The sequence below is a fragment of the Narcine bancroftii genome, chromosome 13, assembly GCF_036971445.1.
Source record: "Narcine bancroftii isolate sNarBan1 chromosome 13, sNarBan1.hap1, whole genome shotgun sequence".
In the NCBI taxonomy this organism is placed as follows: Eukaryota; Metazoa; Chordata; class Chondrichthyes; order Torpediniformes; family Narcinidae; genus Narcine; species Narcine bancroftii.
The window spans coordinates 60,553,064-60,579,444 of record NC_091481.1 but is presented as its reverse complement, the minus strand read 5'-3'; the positions used below and the strand labels follow the sequence as shown (position 1 = coordinate 60,579,444).

Sequence of the window (26,381 nt, the reverse complement as noted above, 5' to 3'; positions counted from 1 at the left end):
AACTGAATCCACGAGGGGAACTCCGCGGAGTAGTTGTAAGACAGCCAATGAGGGCTCCTGTATTAATGAATACCAGGGAAATATTATCAGTGTAGAATTGTGTGGAATACACCCACACAAGAAAGGGGTGGTAGCCTTCAGAAAGGCTCAGCAACAAGGTGCATTACAGTGAAATGTGCTGGAGAAGTGTGCAACCAGGCTACTCACCACCTCCACACCCACCTCCAGCTGGAATGAAGGAAAGGCTTCAAGTCAGATTAAGTTCCTTGTTGCCAACTGTTCATGGTGCCAAGCTCATGTAATTAGTTGTCAGGCAGTGGTGAGTTTCTGCTCAAATATTTGGCATCACTGCACAACAGACTTCTACTTCCAAAATAAAATAATGGGGGTTATGAAGCTGAACTTGCAGATGATTTCAGATTTGGTGCATCATGTAGGAAGTTGGAGAAACATTAAAGTAACTCATAGAATTTCGCATGTTTTAACTGCATGATACAGACACACAGTTCAACTGACCTAAAAATGTCTTACCGCTGATTTTTGTTTGAACTCAGCATCTGATGCCCAACAATAGTCGGCCAGCATTGATGGATTCCAGATCTCCTGCTACCGCTTTTCCATGGTCACGATGTCCCGGTGAAACCTTTCACCATGTTCGCCACTGAATGTACCAAGATCAGCCGGGAAGAATTCCAAGTATGAATGCAGAAAATGAATTTTCAATGACGTTGCCCCTTCATGGTTTTGCATGTTTGAAGTCGACTTCAAATATAACAGATAATCACAAATATCTTTTAAAAAATGGTACATGATAGCAAAATCTTCAGATGATTTTTATGATCAGCAGTCCAAAATCCATCAAGTACACCCAAAAGTGTTCAGGAGCAAAAAGTTGGGTTGTCCAGTGCCGCCGCCCCCCCGCCCAGGATCTAGCTTGCATGACTGAGCAATAGCTAATGCAATGAAGTATGATGTATCAATCACTCCTATGAATGACAAATTCTCGTATCTCACACGTAAAATGAACAGTTGCACCAAAATGTGTGTGCGCTGCAGCTACACATGAGACAGCAAGACCAGGGCGAGAATGTCACCTTTGTCACCACAGAAACCAATGTTGGGCCCAGTGGAGTTGCAGTGGGAATCTCTAATCCCTCATCAATCAGTCACTTTGGCCAATATCATATCTAACTTTATAACACACTGCAATAGATGCAGCGAGGGATTCATAAGCCCTCATCAAGACATCAATTTAGCTGGAAGGATGAAGTGTCCCTGATTGCCTTTCCAGAGAGGAGCATTGATTTCTTTGACTCAGGAGACAAAGGCTACGTTCTCTTCATGGTCAAGGTGTGCTTCTATCAACCATTCTCAACGGCCCTCCGCCTGGGGGCCAGAGCACATTTAAGAAAAAGTCTTGTTTCCATTTCACCTTACAGATCAATATTTTTTTTAATGTCTTCGAACATGGAAGAAATCAAAACTTGACGGCTTCACAGGGAAGGGGCCGGTAAACTGAGACCATAGCTAAAAAAAAATTGAGAATGACTGTTCTTGATTGCTCCAGGTACCCAAGCGATGGTTACCTTGGTTGGTGTCAGCTTTGCAAACAACTCCACATAGTGACTCCCAGTCTTCATAAAACTCTTGAGGCAGGAACCCACTGTTACCAACTCCCAAAGGCAAAACTGTCCCAATATTCTTTTTTGAAAAACACAATGAACAATTTGCCCAGTTCAGTTTTACGGATTCCTCGGATGGATCAGAAGCCTGGAATTTTGTATCAACCCTCCTTAAAGGAGATGCACAACCACAATCAGGAGCTCTGCTCATTTACACTGACAGAAACTATCTTTTAGATTAGAAGGCCGTTCAACTTTTATAAGAAAACTCAGCACTGCATAATTTTTCTTGATTAGGTCAAACAATTTTATCACTGCTGAACTACATTCTTTTCTTTGGCTTGGCTTCGCGGACGAAGATTTATGGAGGGGGTAAAAGTCCACGTCAGCTGCAGGCTCGTTTGTGGCTGACAAGTCCGATGCGGGAGCTACATAGAGATGAATGAATTGAGTGTCCGATATGGTTCTTGAAATGTCAACAGGTCACATGTTAAATCCATTTGTAATTGAGTCAACCTCATCACATCAGCGTTGAATCAGGTAACAGAAAAATGGAAATGTTATTTACACAAGTAATTTTATAAAAGACTAGGAAAACACTTTACTTTTTGCTTTTTAATTTCTTTTTCTAAACACAAATACATTAACAAACAGCATACAAACAGAGGTATCAGTGATTGAAATGGTGTGTGCTGCAATGGTACATGGTGCTCAGAGGCCAGTTAAACCTCAAAAATGGAATGATTTCACGTTTAAACTTTCCATTCATTAGAACTTTATTCTTAAACAAGCGCAATTTCTTGCTGTCCGAGTTGATTTTTCAATATTACAGTTTTATTTTACCAGGCAAGCAAGAGAGCAAACATGGCCTTCAGAAGTGTGCTTGGGACGACTGCCGATCCCTATGTCAGTAGTGGCTCATGTCACCATATCACATTAAGCTTATTGAATGACAAATTTCAGAATATTGCCTTGAAAATGAGCAATCGCCTCGATAACTAGCTAATCCAGCAGAAGACCAATTATGTCCCCAATTCTGTCAGGTTGTTATAACAAAAAAAAAATCAGATTAAGCTATTTGCTGAAGCAAATTTCACCAGCTTTCACCCTGGCACTTTATCTTAAATGACAACGAAAACCCAAGTGAGAATGCAGTGGGCCACCAAATGGTTAATTAGTTTTGATTGGAGATTCCAAAAAAGGAGGAAAATCACCTGTATTAAAAAAGATATTTGACCAAGCATTCTCTTTGTCAGGTTTAAAAAAAAAGGCTACAATCAAGTAACTGCAGCATGAAGACAAATTAAAGCAGGTTAACTGGCACTCAGTATTTTTTTGATAAAGACCTACCATTCTGAATGCTCATTTGGAAGAGTTAAGAGGTAAGAAAGCATTCAGACATCAACAATTTTTTATTAATATTAAGCTAGCTGAACAAATCTACAAAACCCTTACAACAGATTGGGAATTCCTCATCTAACCTATGGAATTTTATTTTAATGCCCTTAAACCAAAGCTTGCATTGAAAAGAATGATCCAGCTGGGTATATATATATATTGTTTTTAAAATCACAAATTCCAATTTAAAAAATGCAAAAAAAACCTGAAATTTATTAGAGAATGCAAGAATCTGTTATTTTAATTAAAACATTAGTTTCATCATATCTCAAGTATGGTAAAGAACCAAACTCTGAGCTGGTCCTGCAATTACCACTTTCAAGGTTGTCTTGTTTCATAATATGGTGAGCAAGGTGACATACTTAAGACACAGAAATACTAGAGTCCCAACCACACACGGCCATGCAATAGGCGACCATTACAACCATCAATATATTTTTTAAAATTTTGTTTCTTTTCCTAGGGAGGCAAGGTTGGGGGACATTAAAATCAGCATGTATTCTAAAGACATGCCAATTTCATACTCAGAATCCAATGGACTGTGAAAAAAAAGATACAAAATTATTGTACAAGTTTACAGCACCTCCCTGGAATACAGGTTTTAGTTTTTTTTTATTTTATTTTTGTTGCTTTATCCATCAAAAAATATAAACAAAGAAATGGATGTACCAGTATTCCAAGGAAGCTTTTTTTTTTAAAATTTCTTTAGCAAGTGCCTGTTTTGGTCAATTGGAATTTATGCATAAATAAAGTTCACTGCAAATTGTATTTTATCAGTACAGGGAGAAAGTGAGCCCTGGTGATCAGCCCTCGTTCCCCAACGCCATTTTTTGAATTAAAAAGATTATCCATAATTTTCAATTGCAATATTGTGAGGTAAGCTGCTTACATCAGAATTTTCAACTGAAAAAGATATTCCAATAAATACACTTTAAAAAAGCACTGGTTCCCCTTTCCTTCATGCAATCAGCATAGTCAAATACCACAAAATGTCACTCCCGAAATTCTGTACACTGGCCATCAAAGGGAACATCCTTAACTCACGATTCCACAGGTTTCCGTGCCAACCAAATGTTCCAAACTTGACTGCAGACAGAAATACGTTGCTAGCTGAAATCTAAAGAAACAAAGCCTTCTTGATGAAGATTAGTTTACATACATTGCTCAGCACAGTACAGAAGGAAAGTACAGGAATCCTTACACAAAAGGATGTAACACTGGAGACTGACTTCAAGGGTGAAATGCCCAAAGTTGCAAATAAAGTGACTTTTTTTTCCCCCAATGAGCAAAGGCTATCCTTCAAGGAGACCTTAGGAATTCACTCATGCTGGTGTGGTGGTCCAATTCATATTTGTGAAATATGAAAGGCAATACATTATGAATTTGAACGTTGTCACACAAGACACTGTATTATCAGTCACGTTACTAAAATGGCAGTACCAACAAAATCTGCAACCAATGCTTCCCAAGGAATGTATATAAAGAAAACTTGAATAGTGGATCATAACTTAGGACCAGATAACTAGATTGCTAAGAATGAAATTTAAACTATATCCTTTGGCTCAGGGGATTCATACAAAGAATTAAAAAGAAAAGTGTACACTACACCACATTTGGGTGCTTGTTCTATTTCCAGAAACTCCTGAATGGTATTCTCTGTGAAGTGAGAAGTGTAATTAGGCTGGTTTCCCTCAAAGGTTAGATCAATTCACTCACAATGACTGGGAAAGCAGTCCATGCAAAATGAAAAAAGCCACATCCTTGAGCATCTAACACAATAGCAGCTGCAAGAAATTCTGGGTTCCTATAACCTCCAAGCAACCCACACTGATCCATCTTAAAAGGTACATTAAATTGATGCAATATTTAAGGAGGAGGAACTGTTGCTAAGTATCAACATTATGGAATATTTACTAACTTGATTCATATGGTAGTAGTGTCAAATGCAGAACAGGTAGCGTTATCAATCAAGAGTTCAGGGAAAAAAAAGGTTTAATTTTTACATAAATCTTTTCAATTCTAGAAGCAGTTTTTCAGAACGAAGTAACAGATTATGTTCCTTGTAGCTTTGTTGGCCTTTCTACAACATGCTTAGGCAGACAAGGAAATTATTTTCCTCAAATCAAAATACTAACCTACAGAAACAAGATCAAGCCCAAAAGAGTTACAATAAAGGCGAGTTTTAACAATTCAGTCAGTTCACAAATTATTAAACTAAATACTAGAGGGCTTTGGAGGACATCAAACCCGAAGTTAGACTCCACAAAGCTGGATTGAAATGGGTTCTGATTTAAAGGGCATCTAATATGGAAACAGATCAGATTCTCTGCTTTTTATAGCAGCTAAGGTATACTTCCCAGGAGAGCAACACCAAGTAGGTGCTTTTATGGAGCTAGTGGAACAGGATTTTCAGAAGTAGTATAAACTCATCAGTCTGAAGACTATTAAATTATTCTGTATATTCCATTTGCTAAACCAGTTGCACATGATCTATTATGCAACCAATGTGAGGTGCAATTTTTACCACCTTCAAACAGGTTTTAGACTCAAGCATGAAAGTCCCAAGGAGTACATGCTTCTCTAATCAATGGGGTCACACCACATCATCTGATCTTCTAAACAAGATGACATTCCTGGGAACAATTCAGATTTTTACCCAACTCCTAAATACAAGACTATTCACTACCTTCCTTCTTCCAGTTCCATACCCTGACTCATTTCAATTTTCTCTATTGGATACCACCTTCCAGGGAACAAGGAGAATAATGGTACACAATGCAAAGGTCCACCATTACTCTGAACTGAAATACAGATTAGACAGGGACTCATCATTGTTTTTATATGACAATGCTTCGCTCCCAAAACTCTTCTGGATTACAAGAACAGCCATGTCCAAAAAAATATTATAACTAGAGACATTAAAAAATATAAAACACCTCTGCAGAAGCAGCAGGGGCAGAAAAAGAATAGCATCTTAAAACAATTATTGTGGAATTCTTTCATGATTAATGATGAAAAAGCAGGGACAGATGCAAAATCTCTTCTTCCAAGTGAAAGACAAAAACTTAAATTCCAATCTTAAACACAAAAACTTCTATACCCCACCCCCAAATAAAACCCAGCTTTCCCTATAAAACAGCCATTGCGAAACCACTAACCTGCACCAAGATGTCACAAGGTATTTTTATTCCACCTTTTCCCCCAGCTTTTAAAACTGTACCACATGCACTTAGAATTTCCAGACAGAATGACAGTAAAATGTTATTCCAAATTACAGAAACAAGGGAAGAAACCAATATAAACCAGGTGTTGACAAGAGTGCAGGCGTTGTGGTCAAGCAACTCACGTGCCATCCATCACATTTGAAAAGGAGTAACCACTTTTAAGTTTAAGGCAATTCACCACACAACTGGCTGGGAGCATCTACTCAGGTCCTCTGTCTCAAGAACCATGAACTCCTCAGAATGACCCATTTGTGATACCACAAATATGTTTAAATAAAAAAGCAAATGTCCTACATTTGTTACATTCACGTTCGGGCAGGGACGTGTTTTGGGTAGATAGAAAGAACATTTTATTAACAGATCATTTTTAAAAATACACCATTTATTACAGGAATTCCAAGTCTCTTTTAAAAGGGCCACTGTGGATTTAAGATAGCCTTGGCATTAAGAGCAAAATGTAGATCATGGTATGCAAATAGATGTAATAGTTCTCACTTTCTTCTTGTAAAATCTTCCTCACAACGAATCGTCCTGGAAGCTTGACAACTTAAGAGATTCTTAGATATAGGGCTGAAAACATAGTGAATGTAAGCTGGAAAACAAACCCCAACTGCATTTTTTAGTAAGCCAACATTAAATGGGAACCTGAACGGGCTACACTGAAGGCCAATCGGCCCATCGAGCACATGGGCATTTTTGTTTAATATAAATTAAAACATTTTAATACAGTCGCCACAGAAACACAGCAAGTTTCGTGCCGAGATGATTTGCCTTTTTTGTGAACTAGAACTGTCCTCCAAGTAATGATGCATTTATTTTCCCCAAAAGATTCCCAATTGCTTGCAACAGGAACTTGCTAAACGTGAATATCGTGCCTTCTCTTCGCCGACAGTCAGAAATCCATATCCTTTTGTTGCTTGGCTTTTATGTTGGAGCGAATTTCTTGGCCTGTGCTCGCACTCGTTTTTCATACTCTACTCTGTTCTGGCTGTCAAGGATGAACAAGCAATTGCATTAATCAGAACAAATATTAAAATAGATTTCTTTCTTCACAGCAACCTTTGGTATTCTTGATAAAAATGTTCATCTTGCTTATGTTTGATAAACAAATATTTTCCCAGGTACTGAACACCTTGAATTTGGTCAAATGTATAGAAATCCATTGGGTTCAAGGCTACCACGCTTCCTTTGGTTGTCAAGCAGGAAGCTTACTCAAGATTAATTTTGCTATTGCCCTCACGAGCTCTCCCCGCCCCCCCCCCATTCATTCCCATGAACAAAACTGGCACCCTATCCCACATAGTGAAAGCTTCTCAAGATTATTTCATCCAAGCCCATTAGAGGGAGACTCTCATCCCACTCAAAGCTACATTTTCACTGAGTGTCCCGATTAATAGCACTAATTTGTAAGAAAGGGGGCAATCAAATAATGTTGATTCCCAAAGAAATGCACATCTTTAAAATGTTTACATTTCACTCGTGTTTTCTCTGGTAAAATTTAAGTCCATAAATCATGCTGAATAGATCAGTTTTAGTCCATATAATGTTTACATCACATTCCCCTTTGACGGTGGTTCTCAAACAGTGGGCCTTGACCCCCCCCCCCCCCCCCCCCCCCCGGCAGGCCACAGCATTTTTCCATGTGGGTCTTTAAAAATGTTAAATAAAATTCTATAATTTAGATAAATATGTGTTTCTTACGGAGCTGCCTTTGAGTTGAAAATATTGCTCAGTCTTGTCACTAGTGGGTCATGGCATGTTAGGCCAGCAGTCAGGTGGGCCTTAGACCAAAAAAGGTTGATAATCACCACCCTAGAATAATCAGCTGTTAGTTCCTTTCTATTCAAGGTAAATGTTAAGAATGCAGCACTTTTAAGTTAGCTAGAGCAAGTATCTAAGTGGGTTACAGGTGCAGAGTTTAGTTGCCCATTCAAAATGCGGATAACACTAGACCAAGAACCAGGAAATAGAATTATAATTATCATCCAACAAATAAAACTTTGAATAAGTGACAAACAATCCAAATAGGATAGTTGTAATATGGGGAGGCAGAGGCAGTTAATTGGAAGATGATGCCAGTGATACATTATTAGTCAATGATTGGTGTTGAGTTAATTCTGAATTAACTACCTTTTTCCGAAGTAAGATTAACAGTTACTGGTTGAGAAACACAACTGCCGCACTGAGTTTAACCCTTTTGACTCCGTGCCCTTTGGTTGACCCATTTATTCCTCTACTTACCAGTAGATTGTGTATGCTTCTGCTTGTGCTGGATCTTGAATGTTTGGCTCGTTGAGAAGTTCTTGAATTCCTAGTAATATCTATTTAAAAGAAACAGGTCAACAGTTAAAAGCGAATCAAGCGGTACACGTCCAGACCTCTTTTTTTTTGTCAAGTGATCATCTCTGACCTGCTTGATGGTGATGGCTGGCCTCCAATCCTTATCTTCCTCCAGAATAGACAGACACACTGTACCAGATGGATACACGTTTGGGTGGAATATTGGCGGCTCAAATTTACCTGTCAAACAGTTTTTAGAAATGCTTCCTTAAAACATGCAAATTTAATTTTAGGATAAATCCACATGATTGACTAAGACTGGACTTAAAAAAAAAAAAAGAATTCTTGTCTCAGATTCCATCTGTACCAATGCAACCAAAGAAAACCAATGCCTACTTTCGGGTTTCAGTTTTACTCTCCTACTCAGGCCGCACCTCATTCAATTACCTTCTTTGTTCTGCTTACTTCATTAACAACATGTCTCGACATTCTTCTGACAAAAGTCGACTTGAAGACCAAAGAGATTGCAGATGCTGAAGTCTAGGACAAAAAACGAGGTTGGAAGAACTCAGCAGGTCGAGCTACATCCGTGGAGGCAATAGGCGTGACTCATCCATTCAGGATGAAAGAAACAACAAAAAAAAAGCAATCTATTGGACTGCGAAAGGGCTGGTATGTGACATATGAAACCAGATGGGAAAGGACGTGAGAGGAATGAAAAGAAACTAGATGGGTGGGACAGTTAGGGAGCTGGTAACATGAATTCAGTATTTATACCACAGGGTTGGAAGTTATCCAAGTGCAATATGACACGTTGTTCCTGTGTTCAGCCTCTCTGCAGCAATGGAGAAGGCTGTGGACCTAACCCTCAGGATGGCCACTGAGTATAGAACATGGGTGCTCCACAAAATTATTTGATTTCTCCGACGTAGAGGAGGCCACATCACAAGTAGACCAGATTGAAAGTGGTGTTGGTGAACCTCTGCCACACTTGGAGGAGCTGTTTAGGTCCTTGATGGTGGTAAGGAGGAGGTGAGAAGGGCCAGATGTGATACATTGGTTTCAGGGGAAAGGGCCAGGGACCAGAGAGGGATGAGCAGACCAGGGAATCCTAAAGAACAGTCCCAGTGGTGTAAGTGAGGGGGTTGGGGGGAGGGAGAAAGAAAGATGTGACCAGTAGTGTTGCAAACTGGCAGAGGATCAAGTTTTGGATGTGGTGCCTAGTATGGCAAAAGGGAAGGACCAAGGAAACTATAGGTGTTCCACTAGGGAAGGGGATGGGGGGGGGGGGGGGGGGGGGGGGGGAGAGGGGTGGAAAGGATGAGCTCAGAGCATAAAATGGAAGAAACAAATGCAAATTACTATGGTAAATCACAAAAGTCTGCAGACATCATGGTTGAAATAAATACACAATGCGAGAGAAACTCAGCAGGTCGAACAGTGTACTTTATATAGCAACAATAAAGAAACATAACTGTTTCGGGCGAGCCCTTTACTAAGGTATGAGCAAAATGTAAGCAAGTGTCCAAACAAAATGAGGAGGACAGGAGAGGAGCACAAAACCAAAGGCAGGAGGGAAGGCACACCATAAAACAGGGGGAGGAGGGATGGCTCTGTGAATGGCGAGGGAAGGGAGTGGAGACCTGGAAGAATGAAGACAAAGGGAAAGGGAATGGAGGTAGAACAGAGTGGGCAAGCAGAAACCGGAGAAGTCGATGATAATGCCATTCGGTTGGAGAGTAACCAGGCAGAAAATTGTTGCACCTCCAATTTATGTGTGGTCTTGGGAGAGAGGAAGGAAGTCACACTTCCAGGAGGGCATTTCAGATCCTCTGAAGCAGAAGGCCTCACTTTGAGAAAAGGAAAGGTGGAGAAATTAAAAAGGGCTGGTATCCTAACTGGCAGAAGTGTTAGTGGAGTTAGCCATGGAAGTCAGTGGGCTCACAAATGTCAAAAGCAAGACCACCTTTTGAGATGGACACTGACAGATCCAGAAACGGCAAGTGTCAGTGATTATCTAGGTAAATTTGAAGACAGGATGGAAGTTGTTGGCAAAACTAATGGAACTGATGAGTTCTGCAAGAGGGCAGCATCAACGCAGTGAAGAGCTGGAGGGGATGGGTGTGGGTATGTGTTTATATGTATATACAGAGGAACAGGCTCAAAATAAAGTGTTTCACAGAGCCAACAAAAGTTAAGTGCAGCCATGTCCCATGTGGGTGTCCATGGTTGGGGGGTGGGGGGGGGAAGATATCCCTTTGACCTGTAGAAAATGGGACAGATCAAAAGTTGAAGGTGGGAACATACGTAGTATTGGTTGATAATTTCATGCAATAAATGTGCTGTGTATGTGTAAAAGAGTTAATATGTTGGATACTTTGAAACAATTATTATAACTGTATTAAGTAAAGGTAGAGTGGACTTTTAAACAATTGCCGAGACTGTACTAAGAAATGGGTCAAGAAAACCCCCACACAGACAGGTTAGCTGTAAATAACAACATTCCATTATCCCCTCTTCCATAAAACCATAGCGCTATTACCTGCCGTTACACACAACGAGCTGTCAGACGCAGCCCATTCATAAACGGTCTCCCACCCAAAAACAGTTGCCGCCACTACTAGCTTATCAAGCAGAAGGCGGAAACGTCAAAAGCCTGCAGAATGACCAACAGCACCGATGGGTTTTGTTTCAGTATTTAGAATTCAGCTAACCTTGTTAAAGATAATGAATAAGAATATTGGTGGGAAAGCAACCATTTACATGTGCTATGAGCCAGGCTAACAGTTCTGCACGGTCTTAAAGGACCTCTTATAAATTACCTTCATCATGTATGCCACAAATTCATAGCTTTTAATTACATCACATACATATAGAAACCCAATCGATAACCATTTTCCTGCCTTTAGAAATGAGCAAATACTGACTGTAACACTTCAGCCTGTAACAATCCTCTCAAGAAATAGTTACCTAATCATATGCAGAAAAAATGCCTTAAATATTTCACTCTGTAACCTTGTACTTTGAATGAGGTTCAACAGTGTTAGGGAGGTGACCTTGTCTACCCAACCATTTACTACTCATTCCCGCTGGCATGAATTCTCTATGTGTTGCACTTTGGTTGTACTTCTTGTACCTTGACAGGGCTAAACCATCATGCATACTGTTGAACAGATGAGTGTTAGTGAAGGGGAAGTGATTGGGTCTTTGTTCAAGAAAGAAGCAGACATTCAGTTTCTATACACAAGCCAAGGGCACTCTGCTGGAACACTCTGAATCACGCAGCATCAGAGAAAAATAATGGTCTTTTCAATTCCTCAGCAGGCAGGACCATTCGATTTATTTCTGACCATCAGCGAGGAATCCAAACAGCCCTTCCGGATTAAGCAAAGGTTCACCTGTCCCTCTTCAAACCTGGTTACTTGTATCTAATTTGACACCACCTCCTCTCGACTGGTGAAATCAAACACAGATCAAGAGATAGTTTTACGACCATATGTGCCTGTCTGTTATAGCCATCTCAAGCTTCCAGCTGAATATTGTTTTAACTCTCCTTTCCACCCACACGTATTTGTCTGCCTTTGACCTGCTTTGTTGCAATGGAAAAACCAAACAGCAACTAGAAGAACATTGTCTCGCATTCCACTTGTGTCGCTTTCAATCCAATGGTATGAATACAGGTAGCCCCCGACATACTGCTATATCGGGGACCCAGGAAATCGGTCATATCTCGAAATGGATGCAAGTCAGAATTGTGTCCGCACTTGTGGAGTATCAGTCTTAAAGCAAATTTTTTAATTAAAACTTTTTTTCATCGGACATTTGACGTTAACAACTTAAAACTTCCTGAATTTGTCGATCAACCTTGGCAAATCTCTCCACATTCTGGTCCATGCTTACCTTGTTAGCGTTCTGGGGCTGGATGTGGCCATCTTCATTCCTGTGAGCAAGTCTTCGGTTGGTGCATACCCGAGCCTTCGATGGGTTTGTGTATTGGCATTCATTTGGCACATGTGTGAGAGTTTAGCGCCCTGACTATATTGAAATCGCGTCCTTAACTCTCACGGGTGTGCCAACCGATCTCTAATAAGCGAACCCAACATGCATTCGCACAGGAATCAAGATGGCCGCGCCCAGCCCTGGGACACCAACTAACAAGGTAAGTACGCATATTTTTGCTCTTGCATGTCCTGTATGTCTGCTATAGTTTGTGAAATATAACAAACTGGATAAATTTTTTTTTTTTTTAAATTCAGTCGTACGTGCAGATGGTCATAAATCAGGGGATTACCTGTGACCCACACCCTTGCTGTTCTACACCTACAAACTCTCCTGTGCATCTAGTTTCCTTCACCATTTGTTCATCTCTCCCATATCCCTGTTATGGTTCCACCTATCACTAGTAGCCTCTATCCTGTCCCCTTCAAGCTGATGGACTCCTTCTAAGACTTGACGCAGGACATCGATTCAAAACATTTGACATGCCTTTTTCCCCTTTAAATCCTGCTTAATCCAGCGAGCTCTTCCAGCAATCAGTTTTTGTTCTCAATCTGAAATGTTTGTTTAACCTCTGGGTATTGGCTGAGTTTTATTTTCAAGTTAGGCTTTATAACAGCCATAATAAACAGACCCAAACAGACATAATCTGGAAAGGCAAATCAAGATTTTACTGAACACATTTTGTATTATCAGTACGCTGACAAATGTGTCTACATTTAAAACTGTGTTATTTCCATACTAAACAACAGCAGCAGGCCAACTAGTTTGCAATCTAATAGCAACCGCTGCCCCACCTACAGAAACACACATTTAATGCAGATTGTCCCCTTAAATTGGTCACCGTCTAACTAAAAGCAATGCTTGAGCAAAGATAAAGATACAAAGCCAACGTTTCGGGCTCGAGCCCTTCATTGTTTTACTCCCAATGTAAACCATTTGCTTCAATTTTACTCAGCGCCAGTGATCGGGGCAGACTAGGGTTCATGACCCACGATGCCTGTATGAAATCTGTAAATTCTCCCTGTGTCTGTGTGGGTTTTCTCCAGGGACTCCAGTTTCCTCCCACTATTCAAAAATGTACTGGGATGTAGCTTAATGGGGTGTAAATTGGGCAGCAAGGACTCGTGGGCCAAGATGGACTGTTACCGTGCTGTATGTCTAAATTTAAAATTACGCAGTCTGTTTATTTAGGGTGGAAAGCATCATCAAATCATGTTCTCCTAAAAGTTGAAAGAAAAGCATTAAAAAAATCTTCACGTTTAAATATTTTCGAAGTACATCATAATTTATTCAATTCAATGGTCATTTAAATTTAGAATAGTTCAATGATGACGGAGAAACTGCTTTTGTGCAAGTATCTTAGACTGTGATAACATCAAATTTGGCTTCTTTAGTTTTTGTTACCACATTAATTTGACGTAATTTACTTTTTAACCTGATTCAACTCAGACATCTTAATCTCACTTTCTTCAGTGGATTTTTCAAGCCAGCTCAAGGAGTGTACTGTTCCCAAAGGTGAAGACACTGCCCCACATACCATTTTATTAATTTCGTATAAAGACAAGTTAGGCACTATTGTTAATGATCAATGATGCACAAGGATTTTAAAGAGAAAAGAGCAAAAGGCTTTTGTGATGGTGTTGGGAGAGGATTCAGAGAATATTTTTTAGAAAGAGAAAGATAGCATATGAGGAACATTTATTGGCTCTTGGATTGTACTCATTGGAATACCGAAGGACGAGGGGGTACCTTATCAAGGCATTTCGAATGCTGAAAGGCCTGGACAGAGTAGATGTGGTACGGATGCTTCCCATGGTAAGGAAGTCTAGGACAATAGGGCATAACTTCAGGATAAAAGGACGTCAATTTAAATAATAGACGTGGAAAAATTTATTCAGAGGGTCGCGAGTCTGTGGAACTTGTCGCAGGCAGCTGTGGAAGTGAGAGTACTTAAGAGATTTCTGATTAGTAAGGGCAGCAAGGTTTATGGGGAAAGAGCCAGGGATGGGGCTGAGTGGGTTGATGGATCAATTCATGATTAGAATGACAGAGCAAAGACCATCGATGGATCAATGGGCCTACTTCTGCTCCTATATCTTGCGATTTAAACTGCTTTGAATTAAACAGATGCTCTTCTGTTTTCCCAAAACATGACCTTCATTTTGTTTGAAGACAATTTGAAGAACATTTATACATATGGAATCTATTAGCTAACAATCAATAAGTAGCATCATCTCACTGGATTACCCATTTCCCCCACCCTAGATTCTTGAGGCAGAATACCTGGGTGAGGAAGTCCTGGATCTGATAGTTATATGGGGTCTTCTGCTACAAGCATGCCCTCACAACTGCCAAGAAAACCTCTGACAAAAGTCAACTTGCACACCCTGCTTCACAACGATCGCAGCTGAAAGCATTGAAATCACCTACAAAACAAAAAGCTGCAAACAATTTGGAATGTAACTTTACCACTGTAGCCATAGAAAAAATGACTACGCTCACAGGCTGTGATAAACAATGCCCAGGAAGATTCCCCTGCACAAGTCCTGGGGCATACTGGCAAGTTGGCACCTGCTATGGACTTCATGCAACAGGAGGTTGTATTGACAAATTCACCAGTTGGAACCTGTCACCCTCGGGATTCATGTACAGAAAAGCCTCTGGGATCTGGAATTCAAGCAACTGGCAAAGGGAGAGAGAAAAAATTGAGGAGGAAAAAAATACAAAATTTAAATAAAGAATAAAATAATAGGTAAAAATATGCAAGTTTAAAATTGTAAAAGTAAATAACATGTAAACCTTTGGTGAAGATGGGAGCAAAAAAAACGGAATGACTTGGTCGAGTTTGCACGTAGCAGCTGTTTGAATAAAGTTGTGTGAAACAGCAATGATATCGCCCAGGATGAAGAGCTGGTGATGCCGCTCGCCGTTGGGATATCTAAAGTGTCCCCTTATCCTTGCTTAGTAAGAGTTGCCCCAGTCAGTAAACTTTGGTGGAGGTGGGGTTGTCTAATTATCTATAACGATATTGTTGGTCTTTCAGGCTGCTCTGTGGAGGGAGGGACCTGCAGATGTTTTTAAATAGTGTGACTGAAAATCAAGTAAAATGCTTTATGGTTTATATATTCATGCAAGTGAAGTTTGTTCGGTGTAAGTACAGTATTTTTGTCTTTTAAACTGTTTATTCTTAATGAAGGTGTATTAGTTAGGTATTGTAAAAGTAAGTCTCACGGAACCAGAAAATACTTTTATCTGGCATCTACCAATCCCCATAGGTGCTGGATACCAGGGCTTTACTATATATGTCAGGAATTAACTGGGGAACTGCCAGCATTTATCCATTCCATTTCACCCATTAAGATCAAACCCAAATGCAAAACAATCAAGTGCTGCATCCTGATCTCAAACTGCTCCAAAGGGTCAAAAATCAAAACTGATTAGCTTTAAAAAGTTCTAATTAAAGAGAAGATCCAATGGAAATTGGGCAAACAAAGAATGATAAGAAGAAATCTATAGACCACTCCAGTCATACCTTCCCTCCAAATCTACGTGATTTTGGAGGGTTACATCAGGTCATTGATCCAACCAAGAAATGAGTAAAAATTCTGCAAACTTACACTTTGGTGGCGATGAGGGGTAGTCATCCTTAAACAGCATTCTAAGCTTATATTGCCCACCTTCCCACGGCGTCTGAAAGAGAACACCTCATCATCAGGTGACCAAACTATTTTATTGGATGGTGCAAACCATCAGTATATTGTTTGCTATAATATCAAAATTCAAGCAAAATAAAAATCAATTCTAAAATAATGCAAATTACAATGGTTTTGGGTACATTTCAGGGATTTTGCACTACTGAGCATCAAAATCACCTGAAACATTTCCCATCATGTACCTTTTTTAAAGATTATAACCTATTTTTGTGAATTCCTGTCATATTTTAAGTCTACTTCAAGCCGACAAAACCACGAAGAGCAACACGTTTTTTGAATTTGCACTTGGACGACCTTCTCTGATGATCTTTAGTGAAGTCGGTGACAAACACAGTGAAAGGTTTCACCAGAACTTTGTGATCTGGAAAAGGAGATTCAGGACAACTGAATCCATCAATGCTAATTGTTGGACACTGACACAAGAGGTATCAGATGCTGAGTACAAACGAAAATCAGCGGCAAAACATTTTTAGGGCAGTTGACCTAAGGCAGGGCTTCCCAAACTTTTTAGCTCATGGAAACTGAAAGCAGAATGGTGTCAACTTCCAGTTAGAGTGTGGTTGAGTCCAATTTTTCTTGAACAGATAGTGCTTGCAAAATCCCATTTCTTCAGAATTTGATTATTTTGTTTCAAATGAATATTAACAATATTCCAAATACAAATATCACCAACATCCAGACCTCAAATGCCCACTATTAATCATCTTCCAGAAGCCGGTTTCCAACCCGTCCCCAGCTGCCCAAAGGCCAGATCTCCAAACACCTCTAATACGGGTATCCACCTCAGCCCCGGCTCCCTACGGATAAGAGCTCCTGGTGCTCCCAAAGTGGGTTTTCATCCCATCCCCGGCTGCCCACTGGCCCAAGCATCCAACACCTTCATAGCTAACCCCCAGTCCCGCTGACCAGTTCTGGAACCACCATTTCATCTGCCAGTGACCCCGACTTCAAGCACACTGTAGCCCCCAATGTCTCTATTGATGCAGGTGCTGATCCCGACCAACACCATTCCATCGCCCATGCCAGCTCCATCAACAGTTCCACACTAACCTCAGCGAGAGGGGAGTGGGGGAGGGGAGCGAGCAAGAGGCAGATTAAATTTTAAAATGTGGCCAGCCTCATGCCAAAAGATATCAGAGTTTCATTGGTTGAAACTGACGTCTTAAGGCCTGATGGTCTGTGCTGTGACATCAGGCCTCAAGGCGACATTTTGTTTTGTTAGCGGCGAGGCAACTGTTTAGAAACACTGGTAAAAAGTAATTTAAATAAAAAGTTATTAGTTATTACTACCCATTCTTCCATGAAGCCCAGTTTAGGAAACACTGAACTAAGTGCATCATTGTGCGATTAAACAGGGTAAATTCAATAAAAGTTAATTTAATATTTCTCCAACTTCCTACGTGATACAACAAATCTGAAATTATCTTTTGCATTTCTTTTGAAGTTGTCTCTCATAATCCCCAATTTTTTTCAGGAAGCAAACCTTTGGTCCACTGTAATTATTTTCTGTAATACTTTCAGAAGTGCAGATCTGTCATGACTAAGCAATTAACCTCACACAAGTCTTCTTTAAAGACTGAAGAAAGGGTTCTTAAAATCTAAATAATACTTACTGCTTTTTTCCCTGGAATAGCACATTCCCAGTTCATTAAGTTTAAAGTCCCATCAGGATTCTTTGTGGGTACTGCAACAAAGCCCTGCAGATAGATCAAAACAAAGTTAGGAGTCAAACCCAGAAATACAGTAAAATCCCCAGCATCCGGTAGTCAAGAAACCGGCAACAATGACAAAAATGATATAAATAAATAAATCAATCAATATAAAATTTAGATTTGATTAAAAGTTTAAAATTGTAACAGTAAACATTCTCTGAAGAAACACAGCCCACTGGTACAGGTGGGAGCAAACATTCAGCCAGCGGAGTGCCCGGGCTATGCCCCGCCCACAGCAGCTGTTTGAATAAATTTTCAACAGTTGTATTAGAATAAAATGGCGACGCCGGGATGAAGAGCCGGCCGATGCTGCTAGTCACTGGGGCGACTCTCCCAAAGTGCCTACTTATCCCTGCCGAGTACATCTTTATCTTTATTAGTACATTAGTAAGACTTTATCTGTAAACTTGGGAGAGGATGGCTAATTAAGTTACAGCGGCAGCAATTGGGATTCGAATTTAAATTTACATTTTGCAAGTTACGAGAATTAACTGATTTATGTGAACTTTAAATAATTAAGGACTACAATACTGATTTTTCCCCCCCCAAATTACTTCACATTCCGGCATCCGCAATCCCCAGAGTTGTCAGATACTTGGGGGGGTGGTGGTTTTACCATCCTCAATATCCAAAAAAGATTTGAAGCCTCCACGGTTTCACCAAGAACAAAATTACGGGACTTGAAGAACACAATTTTACATTAAACAATTTTCTTTTGCCCAAGCAGAACACAATGTTACCGGGGAAAAAGCCACGATGCAAAATCAAGTTTTTTTTCTAAGTTTCAGCCCACCATCTAATTGCAGAAATTATGATATACGAAGTTATAGGTTTAACTCAAAGGTTTATTAAACTTTATTTGCCTCATGCAAACTACCTGCAGCAATCAGAAGGAAAACGTTAATAAAGCTTCTAATTACACAGTTGCCAAATTATGTCTTTTGATTCACAGCGCTAGTAAAAAATAGTGTCAAATTCACATTAGTGGAACAAAGTTTTAGGCTAGACAGGCATTGTCCAGCTGTCCTCTTCTTCTATCTGTCATCTTTTTAAAATGTGATCCCAGAATGATTAGCCTGGTGATAGGTGCAGGACTCTTTCAATAGTCTCCAGTTCTTCACTGCACAAGCAGCTTAAAGCACTTCAAATTTGAATGTACACAAGATCATTCATAATTTTGCTTGAACTAATAATTAAGATTTAATCTTTTGAAGTCACCTCAACTATTTATCAGAAAAGCTTCCACAATATAAAAACATGCCAAATCTTGTGTTTGCCAACCGGCATCACAAGCACAGTCCTGACCTTGGGTTTATCAGCTAGTCCAGCAGTAGCGCAAAACTGGGATTCTTGTTCCATAGCCTCACAAAACAATCTTTTGTTCAAAGCACTTCCTTCAATTCTGACCTCACAAGCATCCTCAACTCCTGTTTCTTCAGTAACTGCTCTGGGATTCCCTTTTTAACTAATCTCCACTCAAGATCCACTTAAAGCCCAACTCTTCTTTCAAGCTTCCATTTGCTGTAATGGCCCACAGGCAAATATTTCCATTAATAGTTCAAGATTTACCTTCACGGTCCATTCTCGAGCATCGGTCCCAAAAAGTAATAATTTATACCCATTTCCTCTGATAAAAGCAAATTAAAAAACACAGCAGATGTCATAAATCTGAAACAATGGCAGTCACAAAGAGAAGCAGCACTGAAACTGGCTCTCACCTCAGAATCAATTAATCCCACATTATTCCTTTTGTTTTTCCTCAGATTCACATTAACACCCCCCCCCCCCCCCCCCACCCCCAGCCACCCCGAGATTCTACCACTAAGCAATCTTCTATGGCCAATTAGCCTGCAACTTGCACATCTTTGGAACACGAATGTAAAGTAGCGCATCCAGAGGAACTATACGCGGTAGCTGGGTGAAAACGTGCAATACACCCAAGGTCAAGAATGACTCGGGTCTCTGGTGACGAGATAGCAGCTAAGCTGTGCTACTTAGAAAACACTAGAAATACTGGCCAGGCCACAACTATGGAAGGTGAAACGTAACATTTCCAGTTGTGGAGTAAACAAAGAAGCAGGAAGGACTCAACAGGAAAAGCAGCATCCATGGAGAAAAATGGACAATGTTTTGGGCCATGAGCAGTGTTGAACAAGAGCCCCAACCTGAAATGTCCAATTTTCTCCAAGAATTCTGCCTGACCTGCAGCTTTTAATTGTTTTCTCAAAATTTCAGGATCTGCAGTCTTGTTATTTTTTTAAATTACAAAGTTCTAATGAAGAATCTTGGACCAATAACATTTTTAATTTTTGACATATAGTATTGTAACAAGCCCTTAATGCCCACAAGCTCATGCCACCTAAATACACCAATTAACCTAAAATCCCTGTGTGTTTTGAAGGGTGGCAGGAAACCAGAGCACCCGAAGGAAACCCATAGAGACACAGGGAGAACATACAAACTCCCAACAGACAGCGCTGGATGCGAACCAGGCCGCCCCAATTGTTTCTCTTCTGACTGATGCTACCTGCCTTGCATGGTCTTGGTTTTATTTCTTCTATTACAGACCCTAGCAGCTGCCCACTGCCTTCTTGACTAACCACAATTGATTCTCAGTTCACAGAAACGTATTCTGAATAATTTCAATTTATTACTTAAATGTTTACTTTTATCTCCAACCAATACAACAAGACTTGATTGGCATATTCTAAAGAATAATAAGTCACTGAATATAACTCAACTCAACAATGACCTGTGCGGGGCCCAACAGCGTTATTCCCCATTATCTCCCGGATTTCAACCTGGCATACAAAACTGGGGGAATATTTTAAAGCCATTTTTTGGGAAAAAAACAAGTGGGTCTAACACTAACCTGAAAAAAAATGCCGGTTTTGTTCATTTCAGTGCAAAAGACCAATGCCGGCATATCAGAGGCAGGAAAATCACGCGAATGCTGTGTAAAATAAACATTTTTGCCCTTTCCATTCCCTGCCTCTTTAAGAACCTCCCACATATGCAAGAAGGTTATCAGTACATCACTAATGGGACCTGGCATACCGACCGGGTCACCTGTTCACACTGGGCAACCCGGAATGTTGATTCAAAATAAATTGGGTTTGATACTACACCCCTAGGCGGTTAATTCCCGGGTCGATTTGGACCACCCTACCAGGTTTGGAATGTTCACATAACTTGACGGTTAATTCCCATTTTCAAGTGCCAGTGTGAGAAGGGCTAGTGATTTCTTTTAACTGAAGTGACAAAATCATTTACTGCATTAATATGCTGCAATTATTAGTTCTTTATAAAACAACGGCTCCTATTTTTGTCAAAAGAAACTAATTATATTTGGAGAAAAGAATTTCAAAATTATCAGGAAAGACTGGGGGAACGCAATGGAACTAAGGGTGGGCATACACTCAAAATGTTGAAAGGCTTCCTTCTAACCAATAAACTGGATTTTTGTTTTTAGCTACAGTCAAACAGTCCAAGTTAAACAGATAACCTGTTCTCAAGAAGACCAAGTCAAGGAAATGAGAATTGCAATCATCTAAAGCAGTAGTTCACAATCTATTCCATATATACTTCTCTGAACACAGAATTTTACTGATATTAAAAATAATATACTTAAAACATTAAAAAGTGGACAGTTGTAAATCTGGAGCTTGGTAACCAATACAAAACTAAGAACCTAAAGGATTCTAAACAAGAATTCTAAAGGATTCCCTTCTTGCTCCAATGTTGTTGAACTTCATACTTACAAATGGATGGTCTTTTCTCCACGCTTTTCTTTCTTGTGCAAGTCGACTCAATGCAATTCCAGACATTGTTTTACTTCAACAATCCCCTGAAAAATAAATGGCCATGGTTTTCATGAATCAGGTTTTTTAAAAAGCCTCCCCAGGGTTCTCACTGAGATTTCAGGAAAGCACACAATGGGTGGGATATCACTTTAAATACCTGCACTGAAGTCTGATGGGAGAGTTTGGAGTTTTAAACAAATATTTTGTTCTTCTAAACTTGAGTCATGCTTGTGAACATTACTTGTGCTCCCTCTCTGATAGATACTGTTAGTGAGCAAATGACAAATTAAAATCAACAGAACACAAATTGCACAACATTGTGCATTTTAACTAAACACTCTTTCTAGATACAGATAAACCTGTGTCTCCTTTCCCAAAATTGTAAAATCTTCATGGAAAGCATGAACAAGAAAAAAGCAATAGAGAATAAAACTGAAACAGCATGTGAAAGAATGATAAAAGAGCTCACATGGAAGTCCATATCCAGGCATGGTACTGTGATGAGGGAAAAGGGCTGAAGACTCTTCCTAAATAGTGGAGAAATATCCATTGGCTGAAGTACCTCTGTTTGACAAAGCAGTGTCACCTCAAATCACTCAGACAGACGCAAGATCATCATCCCGAAATGTTAACTGTTTCTCTCTCCATAGATGCTGCCTGACCGGCTGAAGATTTCCAGCATTTTCTGTTTTATTTCATAGGCTTGACATTTTCCACAACAGAAACAAGTAGATCACCAATGTTCGAGATTTAAAATCATGATTATTGACCACTTGTTTATACGACAGTTTGAAATGTGCAGCATTTCAAGTTTCAGTGATCTCTCTGGGATAGACAGCAATAGAACCTTGGATTTATGTAGCAACCTTCACATTGCAAAACATTCCAAACTGCTTTACAACAGCATTGGCAGATTTGATATTGAGCCCCATGATAATATAGTTGACTGAAATCTTGGTCCAAGAGAAATTTGAGCATTTTGAAGTGGAGAAAAACAGATGTTAGGTCTGGATTTGAAAGGATACAGAGTTTAGCTTTAACCTTTGAAGGAAAAGATATGACCAAGAAGGAACTTGTAATCCAATATCAATAATTGCTGGTCCAGGACTATAATCATTTTTCAGACCTCCAAGTTGGCTCATTAGTCTGCAGTAAAATTCTAAAGGAGAGGATAAGCTGCTTGGCAGTGTGAGCTCTGTTGCTAAAGATAGAAGGGGTCCGGCAGACTTCTATAAATGTTGAGGTAGTTAGAGAAGGAGAGAGAGAGTGAGAGAAGAAAAAAATCTCAAATTGTAAAAATAACAGCTGACTTGCTAACTACCTTGATAACTGACTGCGAGGAGTCTTCAGATATCCCAAATCCCCAGGTGCTTGAGGCATAATAAGGGGTTATTTTTAACTGAGTGTAAGTGCAACTCTCATTCAAATTGGAGCTCTCATTGAGGCAGCGCGGTCAGTGTAGTGGTTAGTGCAATGCTGTTACTGCACCAGCAACCAGGATCGGGTTTAGAATCCCATGCTTTCTGTAAGGAGTTTGTATGCTTCCCCCGTGTCTGAGTGGGTTTCCTACAAGTCCTCTGGTTTCCTCCCACCGCTCAAAACGAACCAGGGGTTGTAGGTCAATTGGGTGGCACAGACTTGTGGGTCAAAAAGGCCTGTTAGTCTGCATGTCTAAAACAGCTGGAAACCATTGATCAAAGTTATGTTTACAAGAAAGGTAAAGGTAGAACCGTTTGGAAACAGGAAGAGTAAAGCACTGAGTGCTAATATTGAGATTAATAATTTTTAAAAATCAAATCTATATTCCTCTTATTCACGATTTAAATACAAGCATGCAGGTTCTTAGACAATTACATTTTCTGACATTTTACTTATGACATCAGAATTAGTTATGGATTTAACTGCAATTTATTTTATTGGAGCACAGAACAATTTGAGCCCCACAAATCAAACAGATTATTTTGTTAAAAAACAGGATGAACACCCAATTTACTAATAACAAGTCCAAATATTCTGCTCCTTTATTGAAAGCTATCTAACCAAGTTTTGAATTGAAAAATTAGACTTCCCAACATATCAAACATCGTGAGTAAGCAAGCAGTTTCATCCATTGGACAAGTTGTGAGGCATCAGTAAACTATACAAATCAATGCATGATCTCCAGAGCAGCCTGGAAATGGAGGTCACAACATAGGAATAGGACATTCAGTCCCTCGATCTCATTGCTCTGCCGTTAAAATGAGAGTCGATTCCTATTTCAGCATTTTTTCATCTACATCTGTTCTTGCATAAGATCCGTGAGCCACACAGCATAGAAACACCTTTTGGTCAACCAGATTCATGTTGAGTGCGGCCCAGTTAGTGCAGTAGTTAGCGTGATGCTATTACAGCACCCGCAACCTGGGTTTGAATCCGGCACTGTCTGTGTGGAGTTTGTACGTTCTAGTGTCTGCGGTGGTTTCCTCTGGGTGCTCTGGTTTCCTACCACCATTCAAATTGGGTGCAATTGGGCAGCGCTGGCTCATGGGCCAAAAGGGCCTGTTACTGCGCTGTATGTCTAAAGTAAATTGTTGATATCAGTCCAATGTGTATACATTTGTGTTTGGTTAATAGCCTTCACCACCTTGTGCTTCTCAAGAGTACCTATCACCATCACCTTGGGCATTTCAACCATTCTGCATGAAAAACTACCCCTCCCCCAGATCCCCTTTAAACCTCTTGCCTCTCCCATGTCTTCGTGTCATAGCCTGAAAATTTCTATTATCTACTCTCTTCAACTTCACACATCCCCAATCCAATCACTCCCCTCACGTCCTCCATTCCAGGGGAAACAAAACCAGTCTATGCAATCTCTCAAACTGAAATGCTCCCATGCAGACAATGTCTCGGTCAATACCCTTTGCATCCTCTCTAGCACACAATCAGCATCTTTTCTACGATGTAGTGACCAAAAAGTGCAGCATGCAAGATTCCAGCTGCAGCCTAGCCTGGACCCATTTTATAAAGTTGTAATGCGATGCTGCTGCTCTTCTATTTTATGCACACACCCCATCGGCCTTTTTCAGTATTGTGCAGCCAAATTCAAGGATCAAGGGCAGACCCAGAAACTCCTTTGTTAACACATTGAGCAAAGCATTTATTATAATCTACCCTTACTGGACATTACAAAATGCATCACTTCAGACTTGTCAGATTCCACTCAACTTTCAGCTAATCAATAGAATGCTGCAGCCCAAGAAAATCCTCCTCATTCTCTACAAAACAAATTATCACTGGGGCTCTGAATGTGATGTTTCCTTACTCTGTAAATCACAATGCGGTCCACAACAAACAATTCACACACATACTGTTGATGATCGAGACCACTTTCAACCAAATGTTCTCCACGCGTCAACAGATACGTTCCTTACATGAACTTCCCTCACCTTTGTACATGTTAAATACATAATCAGTAGATTGACAAAAGATCTTAAAAATAATCTACATCATCTTTCTTTCATAAAGATGGATTCCCCCCCCCCCCAGTCACTGATAAAGCCCAAATCTACATTTCCTCCATTTCTTATACTTCCGCCATCACCCAATCTGCTCCTGGGCAGAACGAGGAAAGAGTCCCTTTGGCCCACACTTTCAATCCAACATATCATCCTATGATACTTCCTCCAACCTCATTGTTACTGCACCGCCAACCACACCTTTCCCTCCCGAACCTATCTACTTTTCGAAGGCATCATTCTCTTTGAGACTTCCTCGCCCGCACTTTCCTCCCCACCTAGTGAGGCTCTTCATGCTGTAATTGTAGAAATTATAAATCTTATCCCTACACATCCTCTTTACCACCATTCATGGCCACAATCAGATGAGACAAAGCTTTATATGCACATCATCCAAACTGATCTTCTACTTTCCACTGATGAAAATATTGGTCATTTGGCTTTCTTATCATCTTTCACATAAAAAATCCAATTATAGGAAGAGAATGACGAACAATTGTTCAGCTAACTTCATAATCACAGCTTGAGATTCCTTGGTGCAAATGCTGAAGGATGTCTTTACTTCCAAGAAGCAGTATCAATATTTAGCTGCAGGGGTGATCTCTATTCCAGTCTATGCAAGTATTATATCATGGTATGACTCTTTAGTCATATCCATCACACAATTAGCTTTCAGCCACACATCCAAACTGCTGCTGAAGGCATTTTTCTTTCCTATTATGTACTTCGCCTCGTTGAACTCACAATATTGTTCAATCCAATCCAAATTTATTTGCAGGTCTCAACTTCAATATTCTCCAACCAACTCAATGTGTTCCCTCTGTATGCCAATCCGGCCATACCTTGCTGAATCGCTCTGGTTCCAGAGGCCTAATGAAATCAATTCTAAAAAAATTTATTTGCCGTGCTCAATGTTTGGAACTTCATCAGCCAGCAATCTTCAAATACACCCTCCACCGGAATCTCCATTGCAGATAGTTCTTTCAACCAATCATTCCCAAAATCCCATTATGATTTCATCTTCCACCAGATTAGAACCATTATAGATTTTTTTTAAGTATGAAAATCTAATCCATAAAATTGCAATTGGCAGCAACCAGATATGATCACATTTCTGAAATCCAAATTTGAAAATA

The 26,381-nt window shown here is 40.0% G+C and overlaps 1 protein-coding gene across 7 annotated transcripts in view; it reads right to left on the bottom strand.

Moving 5' to 3' along the window:
* Window positions 1-2,222: 2,222 nt before the first annotated feature.
* The window catches only part of LOC138748720 (SUMO-conjugating enzyme UBC9), a 55,178-nt gene continuing 31,019 nt past the window's right edge, over window positions 2,223-26,381 (bottom strand). For 4 of the 7 annotated variants that reach the window (XM_069909367.1, XM_069909373.1, XM_069909370.1 and 1 more), the window contains 6 exons: window positions 21,710-21,795; window positions 17,850-17,933; window positions 16,141-16,213; window positions 8,655-8,764; window positions 8,486-8,565; window positions 2,223-7,232 (listed from right to left, as the gene is read on the bottom strand). In XM_069909367.1, coding sequence (XP_069765468.1) covers window positions 7,169-7,232; window positions 8,486-8,565; window positions 8,655-8,764; window positions 16,141-16,213; window positions 17,850-17,933; window positions 21,710-21,775 — 477 coding nt within the window. In that variant the 5' untranslated portion in view covers window positions 21,776-21,795 and the 3' untranslated portion in view covers window positions 2,223-7,168. Of the gene's footprint in view, window positions 7,233-8,485; window positions 8,566-8,654; window positions 8,765-16,140; window positions 16,214-17,849; window positions 17,934-21,709; window positions 21,796-21,908; window positions 22,016-26,381 lie in introns of all 7 variants that reach the window. The other 3 variants (XM_069909368.1, XM_069909372.1, XM_069909371.1) reach the window with 1 other exon arrangement.